At 33.3% G+C, this 15,842-nt stretch overlaps 1 protein-coding gene across 3 annotated transcripts in view; it reads left to right on the top strand.

Moving 5' to 3' along the window:
- Positions 1–15,842, top strand: part of IFT80 (intraflagellar transport 80) — a 32,800-nt gene that overhangs the window by 9,872 nt on the left and 7,086 nt on the right. For 2 of the 3 annotated variants that reach the window (XM_051781840.1, XM_051781841.1), the window contains exons 6-17: positions 781–890; positions 1,188–1,277; positions 2,232–2,369; positions 8,606–8,785; positions 10,048–10,166; positions 10,666–10,740; positions 11,176–11,339; positions 13,256–13,320; positions 13,758–13,893; positions 14,263–14,410; positions 14,829–15,000; positions 15,429–15,446. In XM_051781840.1, the coding sequence (XP_051637800.1) occupies positions 781–890; positions 1,188–1,277; positions 2,232–2,369; positions 8,606–8,785; positions 10,048–10,166; positions 10,666–10,740; positions 11,176–11,339; positions 13,256–13,320; positions 13,758–13,893; positions 14,263–14,410; positions 14,829–15,000; positions 15,429–15,446 (1,415 nt within the window). The remainder of the gene's footprint in view (positions 1–780; positions 891–1,187; positions 1,278–2,231; positions 2,370–8,605; positions 8,786–10,047; positions 10,167–10,665; positions 10,741–11,175; positions 11,340–13,255; positions 13,321–13,757; positions 13,894–14,262; positions 14,411–14,828; positions 15,001–15,428; positions 15,447–15,842) is intronic. The other variant, XM_051781842.1, reaches the window with a different exon arrangement.

Genomic DNA, 15,842 nt, shown 5'->3' with positions numbered 1-15,842 from the left:
TGTGGCTCGTGTGGGATGGGAAGAATCCGGATGTTCCTCTTCAAATCCCAACTTTTCTGCCTTTCTCCCTTCTTTTCTCCCCAAATATTCCTTCCTGCAGCTGTTTATCACCAACACAACTGCCTGCAGTGTGTCTGTTCCACTGAATTTTCCTTCCCAGAGTGTTGGCAGTGTTTTCCCAACCAAGTTCTTGTTAAGTGCAGAAGGAAATGAGTTAACTCAGCTCCTGCTGTTAAGCCCTGGAAATTGTGGTTAAGTAGTCAGCCATCATAAAAAAGGGAAACATTTGGTTTAAATAGAAAAGTTCTTCTGATTGTTAAATCAGCATTAAAGCAGGACAAAAAAAAATGAGTTTATTTAGAATTCCTGTTACAGCTGGTGACAGAATTTATGTCATTTGCAACAGGAGGAAAAGAGCCAGGGCCAGATTTACTTAATATATGTTGTGTGTTTCTGTGAGTTGTCTCCTGTAAGGGTTGACAGTTAAACAAATCTTACATAATCCTGTGGTTCTAAGCAATATAAATGCCTTTCTAAAGGAAAATACATGAAATACAGAAATATTCAGGAGCAACAGCAGCAGGTCTCAGTTTCGAGTTTGAATATTTGGAAGCTATGGTATTTTATGCATATAAATATGTGTATAAATAAATAGAAATACACGTGGATATAATACAGTATTTTTATTTTTATATATATTTATATATATACACACACACATATGTAATACAGCATTAAAAGGACAGGAAGAGTCACCAGGAATGTTTTCCATGCCCACAGGAAGCCCCGTGTACTCCGTGGCCTGGGGACCTGACTCTGAAAAAGTTCTTTACACGTCAGGGAAGCAGCTGATTATTAAACCTCTTCAGCCAAATGCTAAAGTTTTGCAGGTATTATCAATAAGGTGACTAATTAATGTGATTTATTTCCATAAATAAGGGTACAGATGCCTTTCCCTTTTAATTTTTTATGAAAAGCAGCTGTTTTAATTTGCACTTAAAACATCTTTTTAGTGCATATTTTCCTGCTTTGATTCTGCCTTGTTCAGGCTTTATGTAATTTATTTTTCTGCTGAATCACAGAGTCATTGAGATTGGATAAAACCTCCAAGATCATCAAGGTCAATGAATGATGAATATTAAATATAAAAGTCAGGCTGTGCTTAATTTATTTTGTTTCCATTTCAGTGGAAAGCCCATGATGGACTGATTTTAAAAACTGACTGGAATTCAGTTAATGATCTGATTCTTTCTGCAGGTGAAGATTGTAAATATAAGGTGAGTTCTGGTTAACTCTGTAACTAAATGACCAGGGAAGTTATTAGACCGAATTTTTAAAATTTTAATAGTACCTGGAAGCTCCAAATTAAATGTGAAGTCTCCTATTTATAAATACATCTCATTCTGTGTATTATCATTAAATCACAATATTTATTTTTAAATGCAGCAGAATAAAAATGGGTAAAATGCAAGTGAAACAAACTCTGAAAGGAAAATGTGTAGAAAAATAGAAGTGATTGCTTGAAATATGATATATATACTGGAAAAGGTAATGACATCTGAAATTAGAGGAGATAAAGCTGCTGTTTTCTATTACAGGAACATTAGTGAACCCCTTGGTAATTTTTTGATTGGTATCTTCTGTATCCAAAATAAAAGGCACATATTGTATCTCTTCTCTTAAGTAGGAACTTCATTTTAAGTGTATCATGTGTTGGTTCTGTCAGCAAAGTGAGAAAACACACACAGTGAAGACCAAGAAACCCCACAATTAAACAAGAAACCAAACCAAACCAATTAAAAAAAAATTTAGATTTAAAAAAATAAACCCCATGTATATTGAAGTGTTAAAATCAAATGATTTTGTGGATTGATTCCTGGTATTCTGCTGACTTAAAAAAAAAAATAACCCGGCTTGGAAATTTTCAGAGGGGCCTCATAATCTTGGGAAATTTCCTCATAATCTTGGGAAATGTATGCAGATGGGATAAACTTTGTGGTTATTTTACAGGGAATATTTTATACAGGCTAATGGAACATTTGCCATGGCAGCAAAGCAAACCAATATGGATTAGGAACAACCTTTTAATGTAAAGTGAATTTTTCTAATTCTACTGCCATAACTTGCAGACTTGTTTCTGCCTCTGCTGTGAGGGTGAGGAGAGAATGGAATAACTAAAAATACCCCCAAATTGTGGTGGTTGAGGTGGATATTTGAACTTTTTTGGGCAGGTCTGGGACAGCTACGGGCGGCTCCTGTACAGCTCCCAGCTCCAGGAATATCCCATCACATCCATCGCCTGGGCCGTGGACGGGGAATTGTTTGCTGTGGGATCCTTCAACACCTTACGGCTCTGTGACAAAACTGGGGTGAGTGAGAGCTCAAAACCAGGGGAGGGATTGTCCAAATTTAGGGGTAACACAGGAAAATATCCCTCGGGATAGCGGTGCACAGGGGGGTGTTCCCGTCAGGAAAAACTCGGTGGGAATTCCAGCACCTTCCTCCTGCCTGCAGCTGAGCAGGAGTTTTAAAATAGTGTTAATATCAGTAATATTTTGCTTTTCAGGACATGAAATTTTTCACAAGCATCCCTTGTAAGGCTCACATATGGAGCAGAAAAGAAAGCTGATGTTTTTCTGATTTTATCAAAGATTTTTTCTAATATTTTTCTGCCCTTTCCACAGCCCCAGTTTTGATCATTTTTAAGTAGAAATCTATACAGTGAGTGTAAAATGCAGTTTAAATTGTTGGCCTCACCCACAAAAGGGCATATTTATTTCAGTTTCTAGCTCAGGGATCCCAGTGCTCAGAAAGGAGACATCAGATGATGGAAGTTGCAATCTGCAATCTCCAGCCTTAGACCAAAGAGAAATAAATATATATTTATTACTAATTTATTACTATATTATTCATACATACATTAATGTTATATATTAGAAACATTGTTATATTTATTCCTTTGAAAATTTTATATATAATTCGTATTTATATATAATCTTATATATAATAATTGATACTATAAATTATAATTATATATTATTAGTACATACATTAATGTTATATATTAGAAACATTGTTATACTTATATTTATTCCTTTGAAAATTTTATATATAATTCGTATTTATATATAATCTTATATATAATAATTGATATTATAAATTATGATTATATATTACTAATACATACATTAATGTTATATATTAGAAACATTATTATATTTATATTTATTACTTTGAGAGATTAATATATAATAGTTTGTATTTATATATATAATTATATATATATAGTTTAGATATATATAAAAAATTGCAATTATTAACCATAAAAAACAAGGAGTGTATAAAAATTTATTTTAAAAGGGTGTAGAACAACAATATCCTGCCCTTTTATTACTAGATTTTATTTTATTATTATATTTGATTATATAATAAACATATATTTATTACTGATTTATTACTATATTATTAATGCATACATTAATGTTATATATATAAAAACATTATATTTATTACTTTGAAAAATTTATATATACTAATTTGTATTTATATATATAATTTTATATATATAATGATTTATATCTATATAAAAAATTGCAGTGATTAACCATAAAAAGCAAGAAGTGTATAAAAATTTCTTTAAAAAGGTGGTAAAACAACAACATCCTGCACTTTTATTACTATATTGTATTTTATTATTTCATTATTATATTTTATTATATAATAAATATATATTTATTATTAATTTATTACTATATTATTATTAAATATATTAATGTTATGTATTAGAAACATTATATTTATATTTATGACTTTGAAAAATTTATATATAATTTTATTTATATGTATAATTATATATATAATAATTTATATATATATATAAAAATTGCAATGATTAACCATAAAAAACAAGGAGTGTATAAAAATTTCTTTAAAAAGGGGATAGAACAACAATATCCTGCACTTCTATTACTATATTATATTTTATTATATAATAAATGTATATTTATTACTACATTATTAATACATATATCAATGTTATATATCAGAAACTATTATATTTATATTTCTTACTTTGAAAAATTAGTATATAATAATTTGTATTTATATATAATTTTATATATATAATAATTTATATCTGTATAAAAAATTGCAGTGATTAACCATAAAAAGCAAGAAGTGTATAAAAATTTCTTTTAAAAGGGGTAGAACAACAATATCCTGCACTTTTATTACGATATTATATTTTATTATTTTATTATTATATTTTATTATATAATGAATATATATTTATTACTAATTTATTACTATGTTATTATTACATATATTAATGTTATGTACTAGAAACATTATTATATTAATATTTATTACTTGGAAAAAATTATATTTAATAATTTGTATTTATATATATCATTTTATATATATATAATTTTTATATATAAAAATTGCAATGATTAACCATAAAAAACAAGGAGTGTATAAAAATTTCTTTTGAAAGGGGGTAGAACAACAATATCCTACACTTTTATTACTAGATTTTATTTTGTTATTATATTTTATTATATAATAAATATAATATATTTAAATAAATATATTTATTACTATATTATTAATACATATATTAATGTTATATATTAGAAACATTATTATATTTATATTTATTATTTTGAAAAATTAATATATAATAATTTGTATTTATATATAATTTTATATTTATATAATAATTTATAAATATATAAAAATTGCAATGATTAACCATAAAAAGCAAGCAGTGTATAAAAATTTCTTTTAAAAGGGGGTAGAACAACAATATCCTGCACTTTTATTACTGTATTATATTTTATTATTTTATTATATTTTATTATATAATGAATATATATTGTTACTAGTTTATTACTATATTATTGATACATATATTAATGTTATGTATTAGAAACATTATTATATTTATTACTTTGAAAAATTTGCATCTAATAATTTGTATTTATATATATAATTTATATATATAAAAATTGTAATTATTAACCACAAAAACCAAAGGGTGTATAAAAATTTCTTTAAAAGGGGGGGCAGAACAACGACATCCTACACTTTTATTCCTATATTATATTTTATTATTTTTCCTTCGGGTTCATTATTGCCATTTTTCCACTCGGTGTGCAGTTCCAATGGATTTGAGGCAGTTCCCTGTCCCTCCACTGGTGTGAGTCAGCCCCGAGCACAGATTGACCTCATTGTCTCTGTGGGTTTCCTGTGGTTCTGCAGCTTTTTGTTGCAGCAAACCTTCCTTATTTGGGACTTTTATGGGCCCATTTGCTCCCTTTTTTCTTGGGTTCGTTGCTCTTTTTGGGGAAAAAATCGCTGTGGGGGTTTTGGGCACCTTCAGTAGATCCTGGTTCACCTTCCCATCAGCTTGGGCTGGGTTTGTCAGGGATTTTAAATTCCTGAAGAGGAGCCTTTCGGGGTTATTTGAGAGGATAAAATCTGCTTTATTACTCAACTCTTAAAGAAACAAAGCCGACATTACAATTAATTAAAATGAAAATTACCAGTAGCTGGTGCCAGATGCTTTATCAGCTCCCAATCTTAATTTATTACCTTCAAATCCTGAATTTTTCCTGCAAGTTCCTTTGCTGACATTGGCTGTAAATAGTTACTGAAGGAGAAGCTTTGCTGGGATGGAGGCAAAAGCAGGAATGATTCCCATTCCACCAGTGATGGAGTTTGAAGAGAACCAGACCTGGCTTTTACTGGTCAACACAGACATTTTTATTGTGTCTGATGTAATGGGGCTGTAGTGGCAAATTGCTCCCCAGGGAGCCATCAGGACAATAAATATCTATATCATTAACTCTTCTCTAGCATGTGTGTTCAGTTTGGGGCAGAAATACAGCAAATTCTCATGTTCTTTCTACCTGGTGACTTAGTTCTCGTGTTAAAAATGAGAATTACAGATCTAACAGCAACTTTAGAAGCTTCATTTCTTCATTTAAGAACCACTTTTGCTCCTGTAGCATTAGAAATTATATATATATATGTGTGTATATATATTTATATATAAAACATCCTACAGAATAGCAAACAGAATATATTTAACGTTGAAATTTGTTGCCTTGTTAATGCCAACGATCATTAAACCTGCAGAGAGCACCAATAAAATCCATATATTGAGATGCAAAGCTGGCTGGATTGATGGATATTCAGCTTTTCAGGATGGGATCACTTGGATGGAGGGCAGTGCTTAAAAAGTTCATTTATGTCAGCTATTTCCTGTGGCTCTGCTGCTTCCCTTGACATTACTGAGCAGGTCAAAATATTTACACAGTGAGAGATGGTAAGAATGACTGAAATTCCCTGATTTCCTCCTTCCCCACTCCACTCCCACAGCAGGATCTTGGAAAAAGGACCAGATCCATCTGCTCCAAAAGCAGGAAAAGTGTAAGCCAAAATCTAATATTACAGGTAATGTTGGAACAACTTCATGAAGTCATTCCTGGAGTCATAGTCATACCTATTTGAAAAAAAAAAAATCAGTGTATTTAGGAGATGCTATTTCAGATTTTGAAGTTGTTCCTGTCTTAGAAATGGAGAGCTAAATGATTTTTGTTAGAACATTTTATATACATGATAAATGCCCCAGACATCTGCAGGGTCTATGAATCATTGGAGTGGTGGGATTTACACTTGGGAGCTTCGAAAAGAATTGGAAAATAAAGCTTTGAATGGCTCTTTAGATTTTTATTTTTTGTTTTTAAATATAGGTTATGATCTGGAAATATCTTAGGATTCAATGACCTGAAAAAAAAAAGGCTTATGGTTAAAAGAATAAAGAAGTAGATTTGGAATTGGTTTTCAACAGTTTGACTTAAGACATCGAATCTCTTCGTAATGAAAAATTCATTTACTGATGCTGCTTAAAAAATTCCAACCCTGCAAATCTATTGAGGACAAGAAATCGTTCCTAAAAAATAACCAGAGTATTTTTAATCCCTTTTTATCTTCAGTGGATCTGTTACATGTGGGAAAGTAACTCCAAATCCACGTTTTTGGAGCTCCTTAAATCAAATCAAAGCCATCAACTGGTTCTTTGTTGGTGGCTTGATGTCCCTTTATTCCTCCTGACTCCGGGGTGGATTCCTGATCTGAGGGAAATGATCTTGTGTGTTTGGGAGGATCCCAGTTTCCAGTTTGGAAAAAGAAATTCCATCCAGTGTTTTGGGCAGCTGTGGCACACAGGGCTTGGATGGAGGTCCCAGAAAACCCTTGGAGTGTTGGTTACAACCATGGAAGAGCTTCTTCCTTGGCCATGGGAGAGCCAGGCATGGAATATTGTGGCTTTCATTCCCAGGGAGTGCTTTCATCCTGGTGAGACAGTGCTCCAAAAATCCCCACTTCTCCCCAGATCCATCCCCATGGATGGGCTGGGGTGTCTGTCAGCAGGAGAGGGGGATTTGGAGCTGGAATTTCAGTCGGAGCTGACATCACCTTTCCCTCACCCCCTGTGTAAAAGAGCCTCAACTCCTACACAATATTCCACAAACCATCAGCACAGCTCAGGCTTTGGATTCCAGCCCCTTTTGTTTCCTTCTTAGTCAGCTTTTAAGCCCCAACTCTTTTATTTTACTGTAATTTTGGTGATTTCACTCCTTGTAAATCACACGAAGGCTTTGGGTGAAGGTTTCGATTCTTGGGGGTTGCTAATTTTATGCAGCAGAAGAAATCAGAATATAAAACGTGTTACAAACATTAGGTGAGGATTTTCTTCCAGCTGTGTCCCCTTTGGTATAATTTCATGTATCCAAAAGTCAATCCAGTGTCTACTTACAATTTAACTTGGTTCTTCTTACTGATTTGCTTCTCAAGATTTCAAAGACAGTCAAATATTCAAGTAGTTCTCCAATTACTGCATGTTTTTTAAAAAATATTCCATTACAGAGTAATGAAGAGGCAGCAGTTGAGATTTGCTTCTTGTTTTAAAACCTGGTTTAAAGCCTTCCTAAAATTCCACAGAAAGGTTATTTCGTTTTTTGTCATTCAGAGATTAGAGGTGATTGGTGTGATTTCTGCATTTCTGAGTTGCAGGAAATAGAAAACAAGGGGCTTGGTCTGAAAAATCCTACTTTTTGACAAGGTTTCATTAATAAGGCTCTAAACTTCAGAGGAGTCTTGTGCATAAAATGGGGGAATTAAGAATAAAGTTCTTTGCTGGAGGAAATTTTTGATGCATCTTTCCCTTCAGTAACAACAGAGAGTAAATAGAATTATTTCTAAGTAAGTTCACTTGATTTTATGTGGTGATTGCTTAGATTTATAAATGAAAGTACACTTTAAATATATTATGAGTAGAAAACTGGTACCTCATGTGCTTCAGGCATTGAGACATTTTAATTTTGCTTTACTTGATGGTTTTGCTTTTTGTATCCCTGGTTTTCAACAGTCTGACTTAAGCCATCAAATCTCTTCATAAGGAAAATTTCATTTATTGATGCTGCTTAAAAAATTGCAACCCTGCAAATCTATTGAGGACAAGAAATCGTTCCTAAAAAATACCCAGAATATTTTTAATCCCTTTTTTTTTTTTTAATCTTTTTTTTTTTTTTTTTTGCAGTGGTCTTATGCCCTGGAGAAGCCCAACACTGGCAGCATATTTAACATTTCCTGGTCCATTGATGGCACCCAGCTGGCTGGAGCCTGTGGGAATGGCCATGTCATCTTTGCCCACATCGTGGAACAGCGGTGGGAGTGGAAGAACTTTGAGATCACATTAATTAAGAGGAGAACCATGAAGGTAAAATTACAGTTTCCAGCTCTGCGGGCTTTTTTTTTAATGCAAAATAGGAGTTTTAAACCTAATTTGTCCCCTGTGTTCCCAGACACTGACTCAGACATTCGCTCCCTGAGCACTGGGATAAGACAAGATTTCCATTCTTCCAGATTTTCCAAATGACACATTTGGTGTTGGACACCAGGCCTGTATTTTCAATATCAAAGTCGAGTGCCTAAATTCCTAATTAGGCCCTCGAATGCCTTTTTTTGCTCTTGACTCTTTTCATGTTGGATCTGTAACTGGGAAGAATTTGGAAGAGCAGCAGTGCTGGGTGAGTTTGGTGCAGTGGGTGGGATGTGGTGAGTCAGTGTCTGGGAACACAGAGGACAAATTAGCAGGTAAAAATTCCCATTTTTTTCATTTCATTCCCAGACATCGACTCGTAACAGATGGACTCTGGGAATGATCTCCAGAGAATCTGAATATGCAAACACTGAGGAAGTAAAACCAACCCTGAGTCAGGACTAATGTTTCATTTTAGCACTTTTAGAGTGATTTTATTCCTTTGTAGAGTGATTTTATTCCTTTTTAGAGTGATTTTATTCCTATACGTTCATGGAGGAAAATTTTGCCTGCAAAAAAAAAAGTTGTTGCTGCATTTTTTTTCTGAGTGCTACATTAATTATGGCCACAGCAATTAATATGTCTTTGGAAATGGTTTCCAGGGTTTTAGAAATAATTGACTTCAGTCCTTGTTTTGCAATTGGTTGTGTAATGGAGAGAATCAAAAGGAAGTTGCCACCCTCAGAATGGTGCCATCCAAAAAACCCCAACAGCAAAACCCCCTCCAAAAAAACCCCCACAAACAAACAGGACACTTTTTTTTTTGTGTAAGGTGCCACCTTAGATTTTTAGCTGCCTGAAAACTTTGAGCTCAAAGATCTGTGTTGATTAGAGGCAAACCTTGTAATTGGAGCAGATTTTTCGTGTGGTGGCAAAGGCACAACCTGCTCGTGGAGGTGTCTCCTGAATTTCCTGTGGAAGCATTCAAATCCGTGCTCCACCTCTTCCAGAAAACACATCTTTCCCCAAATCCTGGATTGTTGGGATGGGATCATTGAAATGTGATATTTCAGATGTTCCAATAATCAGCAACCCAGTCTTAAAATGGGAATTTTCCAACGTCTGGATGATTTTCTCAAGAAGAAAAAAAAAATTATATTTCACTAATTAGTTTTTATTTCATCTGTTGTTGTTTTATTCACCTCAGTTTTCCTTTGTAGGTGCACAATGTCATTAATGATGCTGAGGATTCCTTGGAATTCCGGGACAGGGTCATTAAAGCCTCCTTGGATTATGGATATTTGGTTGTTTCAACTTCTCTTCAGTGTTACGTGTTTTCGTGAGTAAATACAAATCCACCTTCCTCAGGGTTATCCAACAGTTGTAAAAGAGCAGCAGACACTTCACTGGAAGGACAAGAATTAATTGTAATTAATTTCTTTTGAATTAATTGAAATATTCAGTATCTCAGTGAGGTGACTGATCTGGACATACAGCCTGTGATGGGACACACAAGAAAAGGGGCTTTTTCCAACCTCCACATCACTGTAAAACAGCTCAGAAATATTTTAAAAATACCATTATTTCATCTAAATATGGTTTTGCTGTGTGCTGACACTCCTGGGTCAGCTGCTGCTGGTGTGAAAGGATGCAAAAATACCCATATTATGTGATTATCTACGTTACTTGGCTTCTAAATGCTGTTTTAATTTTGAAAACCTCCCCTTTTTAGGAGTGTTAGAGCATTAAAATACGTATGCTTTGCTTAGTGAATCCAACTCTGTGTTTGCAATGTGAAGATTAGTGGGTTTAATGCTGATTTTTTTCTTTCTTTTCAGTACAAAGAACTGGAACACCCCACTGATCTTTGACCTGAAGGAAGGAACAGTGAGTTTGATTTTACAAGCAGAAAGGTACTTTTTGGGACTTCTTGTAATGCTCTTTATTAAATGTGAACATAATATAACCATTAGATATAACTATTAAATATAAACATAGAACAGAAGCATTTTACAATATTTACAATATTTACAATATTACAAGCAGAAAATACAGATTTCTAACATATTTCTCATGTAGTTAGAAATGGAAAACACATGAAAAAATCATAAATATTTCAAATAATAAATATTTCTCCTGGCAAAAGATAACATTCACATTAAAAATTAACTCTTCCACACAAAACTTCCAGAATACCCACAGGCTTAGAAATAATGGGGTTGAACCAGAAACAGTTGCAGGATATTAAACAATTACCTTCACATTGTGAAAATTTCTTTGTGTTTTTCTGTATTATTTAGTGTTTAATTTTTTTTGCTGTTTGGTTTTTTTTTGTGGTTTTTTTGTAGGCATTTTCTTCTTGTAGATGGTGGAGGACTTTATTTATATTCATATGAAGGCAGATTAATTTCCTCTCCAAAATATCCAGGCATGAGAACAGACATTTTAAATGCCCAGACAGTGTCTCTGAGCAATGACACTCTGGCAGTAAAGGACAAAGCTGATGAGAAGGGTAAGTTCTCTGGGATTTATTAAAAAAAAAAGTCATATATTTATTGTAGAAATTAATATATTCACTCTAAAAATAAATTTAAATTCATGTATTCACTGTAAAATTAATTGACATTATGGGTCTTGCTTAAAATTGATTTAAAAAGTTAAAGAGAATTATAGATATATATATCACAGTTGAGTAATGGGTCAGAACCATGGAGTATTTGCAGAAAATAAGAGAAAAATAGGTTTTCAGTCCCTCACATGGGGTTTTTCTGAAACCTCAGCAACTTTTTGTGCTTTCCTGCTGCTCTTAAAAAGACTTCCAGTGCTTTAGCTGGGATAAATTTTAGTTCTCAGATGTTCTTTGCTATAGTTTTAATAGACTTGTATCTTCATAGCTTTATCTTACATTTGTATCTTTGTAGATTTATCTCTTTTATAGATTTGTATCTTTATATATATATAAATATATATATATATAAGTTTTATATACAGCTGATGTGATGTTCTGTCTCAGTGCTGTGTCCTTGAAGGTTTTTATGCTCTTAAATGTTGTATTTTTGACACTAAAAGCTCAGTGATATTCCCTGATAATAAAACACATCTGTTAAAATACACACAATTTTCTTTCTCTGGGTGGTCAAAGGGAAGACAATGACCTTTATTAATATTTTTAATTTCTGCCTGGAAAAAAGATACATTTGAGGGTTTAAATGATTGAAAAACCACATAGAGTTTTTTCAGGTGGGAAAAAAAACCCAAACCAACCCCAAACTTATTTCTGAAATCCCTCAATTGTAGGTTAATGAGAATTGAACCCATTTGACTTGTGGATTAGCACAGTGGGTTTTTTTACACACTCCTTTAATCTCACTTCCTCCAGCTGCTCTGGGGGCTGTAAAATCGACTTGCTTGGGTAGATCTACAAATTTCAAGCCTAAAAGTGAGATAAAAAAGCACTTCTCAGGAACAACAAGTTTTCTTTTGTATGCTCAACCTTTTTTTTTTTGCCTCCTCTGCACAACCAACTGATGGGTTTGAACACCTGCTCTGACAGTTTGGCCTTTTTTTTTGTTTTGAATTCTGCCTGTAAAATCATGTGCTTTTAGTTACAGCTCTTCCTTAAAATGCTGCTCTGAGTGCTCACCCTGCCTCTAATTTGTGTGTATGTTCACAGATTGTATGTGTTTATAATTTATTTGTTTATTACACAGAAATATATATAAATATATGTATTTATAAAGAGGTTTCGAACACATGGGTTTGTGTTTGTATAGAGAGAGATGGAAAGAAAGAGAAAGAAACTTCATTTTTAGGCAAGTTGCAAATTGGAGTTTTCACTGGACACCCCAAAAAAACCAAATTATGTAGGTGGGGGTTTTTTGGTGGGTTTTTTTTATTAAAGGGGAGGCAGAGAGAGTGGAACAAGTGGTAAAGGTGCAAGAATTATATATGTCATATATGATATATATATATATAAAAAATTCAAGCATCAAGGAAAATTCAAATATCAAGTAAAATCCAAAATACCTGGATTAACCAAGTATTTTTTTAGGAAACCAGTAATTAATATGTAATATTAATTAATCATAGCTGTGACATCATGAGCAGAAGATTGAACTGTCCTGGAAGAAAATATGCATTAGGAATTCCAAATAAAGCAGATTATTAACAAAATAAACAGTGTTTTTGAGGAATGTTTTCCCCAACAGTTCTAAGGACATCTTTTACTATATCTGCCATTAAATCCTTTGGTTTAATTTAATCAATCAGTCAATGGTATCACTTCCTAAACATTCATATTGACCAAAATTGTGGGTTAAGATTGAGTAAATCTGATATGAGGAACATGAATTTATTTATTAACTTGCCTCAGAATTTGGTGTCATTTCTGTTGCTTTTAACTAATTAACTGTATTTTTTTTTCTTCAGTTATTTACATCTTTGAAGCTTTATCTGGAAAGCCACTGGGTGATGGAAAACCTCTGACCCATAAGGTGAAGGATATAATGTCTGTTTTTTTATTATACTTAGAAATTAAGAATCAATAGTGGGTTTCCTCAATAATGGGACTATTAAAGGTTTTAAAACCTTACTATGAAGGAGCTTTTCAGCTCTAACTGACTCTTATATTCACTCTTCTGGTGCATAACAAACCAGGGTTGCAGCTTTGTTTTAATCTGCATGAAATTCAGTTTATAAAATCACAGAATCATGGGATGGACCTTAAAAATCATCGAAATCCAACCCCCTGCCATGAAATGTTTCATTCAACAGAGACTTCATACACAAAGTGTCTCTTCCCACAACCCAGTTTATTCAGAGTTTTGTGCCTTATTTTGAGGAAACATCTATTTACTTGAATGTCATTTGCTTTCTGGGACAGGAATGTCCAAAATAAAACTCGGAAATCCTCTTTTTTTTGCCTTTTCAGAGCGAAATTGTGGAGATTGCTTTGGACCAGAAAGGACTTACGAGTGAGAGAAAAATCGCTTTTATCGATAAGAACAGAGATCTTTACATCACTTCAGTGAAAAGGTTTGGGAAAGAGCAGAAGATTGTCAAAATAGGTAAGAAAAAAATTCAAATTCATGTTTAGGAACATGCTGGGAGGGAAATAGAGTTTTTTCTAGTACAAGAGTCAACATTTGGCTTTTTAATTAATAGTGAAATTCAGCTTGAAAAAAACATGAGAAATAGTCCTTTGGCTTTCATAAGAGAGGTAGAAACTGTTTTGGTACATTGTACCTGAATTCTGATCATTTTTATATAAATTCCATGTAAAACATGTAAAGCTGTCACAAACCAGGGGGTTAAAACCAGCCCTACTAAAATGAGCTAAAAATGATGAATATAATTACCCTTTTACTCCAGTTTGAGAAGGGTAACTTCATTTTGAAGTGTCTCATGGAAATGCGTATTTTTGTCTTGAAATTAAGGGACAATGGTTCAAACTTTGGCTTGGAATGACACTTCCAACATCCTCTGTGGGATCCAGGACACCCGTTTCACAGTCTGGTACTACCCCAACACAGTCTATGTGGACAAAGATCTCCTCCCAAAAACCCTCTATGAAAAAGATGGAAGGTAATACATCATATTTTGATGAAAAAGGGTATATTTTAACTAATTTACTCAGCCCTTACCAAACTCTGTTCAGGTGAAGTAGAACCAAGGGGTTGCAACTCTTCAAACTCCCTTCACGTTGCCATTTCTGGATTAGGAAATGAGGGGGGAAAAGTGGGTGTTCTAATTAAATCCTAAAGTTTGGAGTTGAAATGATGATGTGCAGTTTGAAAGTAGAGCAGCATCTTGATGCAAAAGCAAGATTTTAATTCTGTCTCGTGAAATCTTACCTTAGTTGCTTGGAAAGAAAACAAACAAAAAAGAAGCTTTGTTTAAATTGCCTGTTGGAAATTAAAAATAGAAAGATACGAAGTCAGGGATAATTTATATTTCTGTAGAAAGAAGTGAAGATTAACTTCCCTTTCCTTTCTCCCCGCAGTGAATTCAGCAAAAACCCCCAGATTGTGAGTTTTGTAGGGAATCAAATAACAATTAGGAGAGCAGATGGTTCCCTTGTCCACCTGAACATTTCCCCTTATCCCGGGATTCTCCATGACTACGTCAGGGCTTCCCACTGGGAAGATGCTGTCAGGCTGTGTCGCTTTGTCAAGGTAAATGCTGATTTTTGGGAATATCCAGCTGCCATTCCATGCAATATTTATGGTTTTAAGTATTTCTTTGACAGTTCTTTGGTATTGCTTTAACATCTGCAGATCAGATGTTGCATCTCGTTCCAATTCTTCTGGAATGGAAAATTCCATGGTTTTCATAATCTACTCTCATAATCATAATTTTGTTACCTAATCTACATAATGTCACCATTTTCATTATAAACAATAATTCTGATTTTTAGTCACCCCTGCTGGGTTGAACACAGGTACTCACAGAACTTAGTTCTGAGCTTAACTTTTCAGGACTGGGCTTTAATAAAACCAGTTAAGAGTGACCTTTATCTCCACAATTATCTCTTATTTTTCATATTTTCTTTCACTTGTTTTTGTTTTTTTCTTTTCCCTTGCTTGCTTTTATATATATTTAGGCAACAGCAACAGATGAGGTGAGTCTGGTAGTCTTTAAAACAAAACCAAATCCCTCCAAACTCTAGTTCCTTTATCCCCTTTACTCCTAGAAAAGAGTTTTCATTGTGACCTTAAATGTGCATTTCAGATATTCCTGTAATTGCTTTATAAAATCAATACACATCCACATAAGTTGGGTTGTAGAATTGGAATAAAGTCTTTATTTTCAGCGTGAAGAGTCTTCTCATCATCTGATTTAAGCATCCAAATCAGGTTATTTTGATTTTTGGCAACCCAGGTAGACAGTTCAAAATATTTCCAATCAGGAATAAGAAAATGGAAGGATATTTCTGAGGGGGGGGAAAAAAGAGCAGCAAGACCCATCAGGGAGCAACTCCTACAGACTTCCTCTGCATAATTTCAGTCTGAATTTT

This window comes from Manacus candei, unplaced genomic scaffold (genome assembly GCF_025592945.1).
Source record: "Manacus candei isolate 608988 ecotype Guabito, Panama unplaced genomic scaffold, ASM2559294v1 h1tg000015l, whole genome shotgun sequence".
NCBI lineage: Eukaryota > Metazoa > Chordata > Aves > Passeriformes > Pipridae > Manacus > Manacus candei.
Note: the sequence above shows the minus strand (reverse complement) of the source record. Positions and strands in the feature narration are given on the sequence as shown.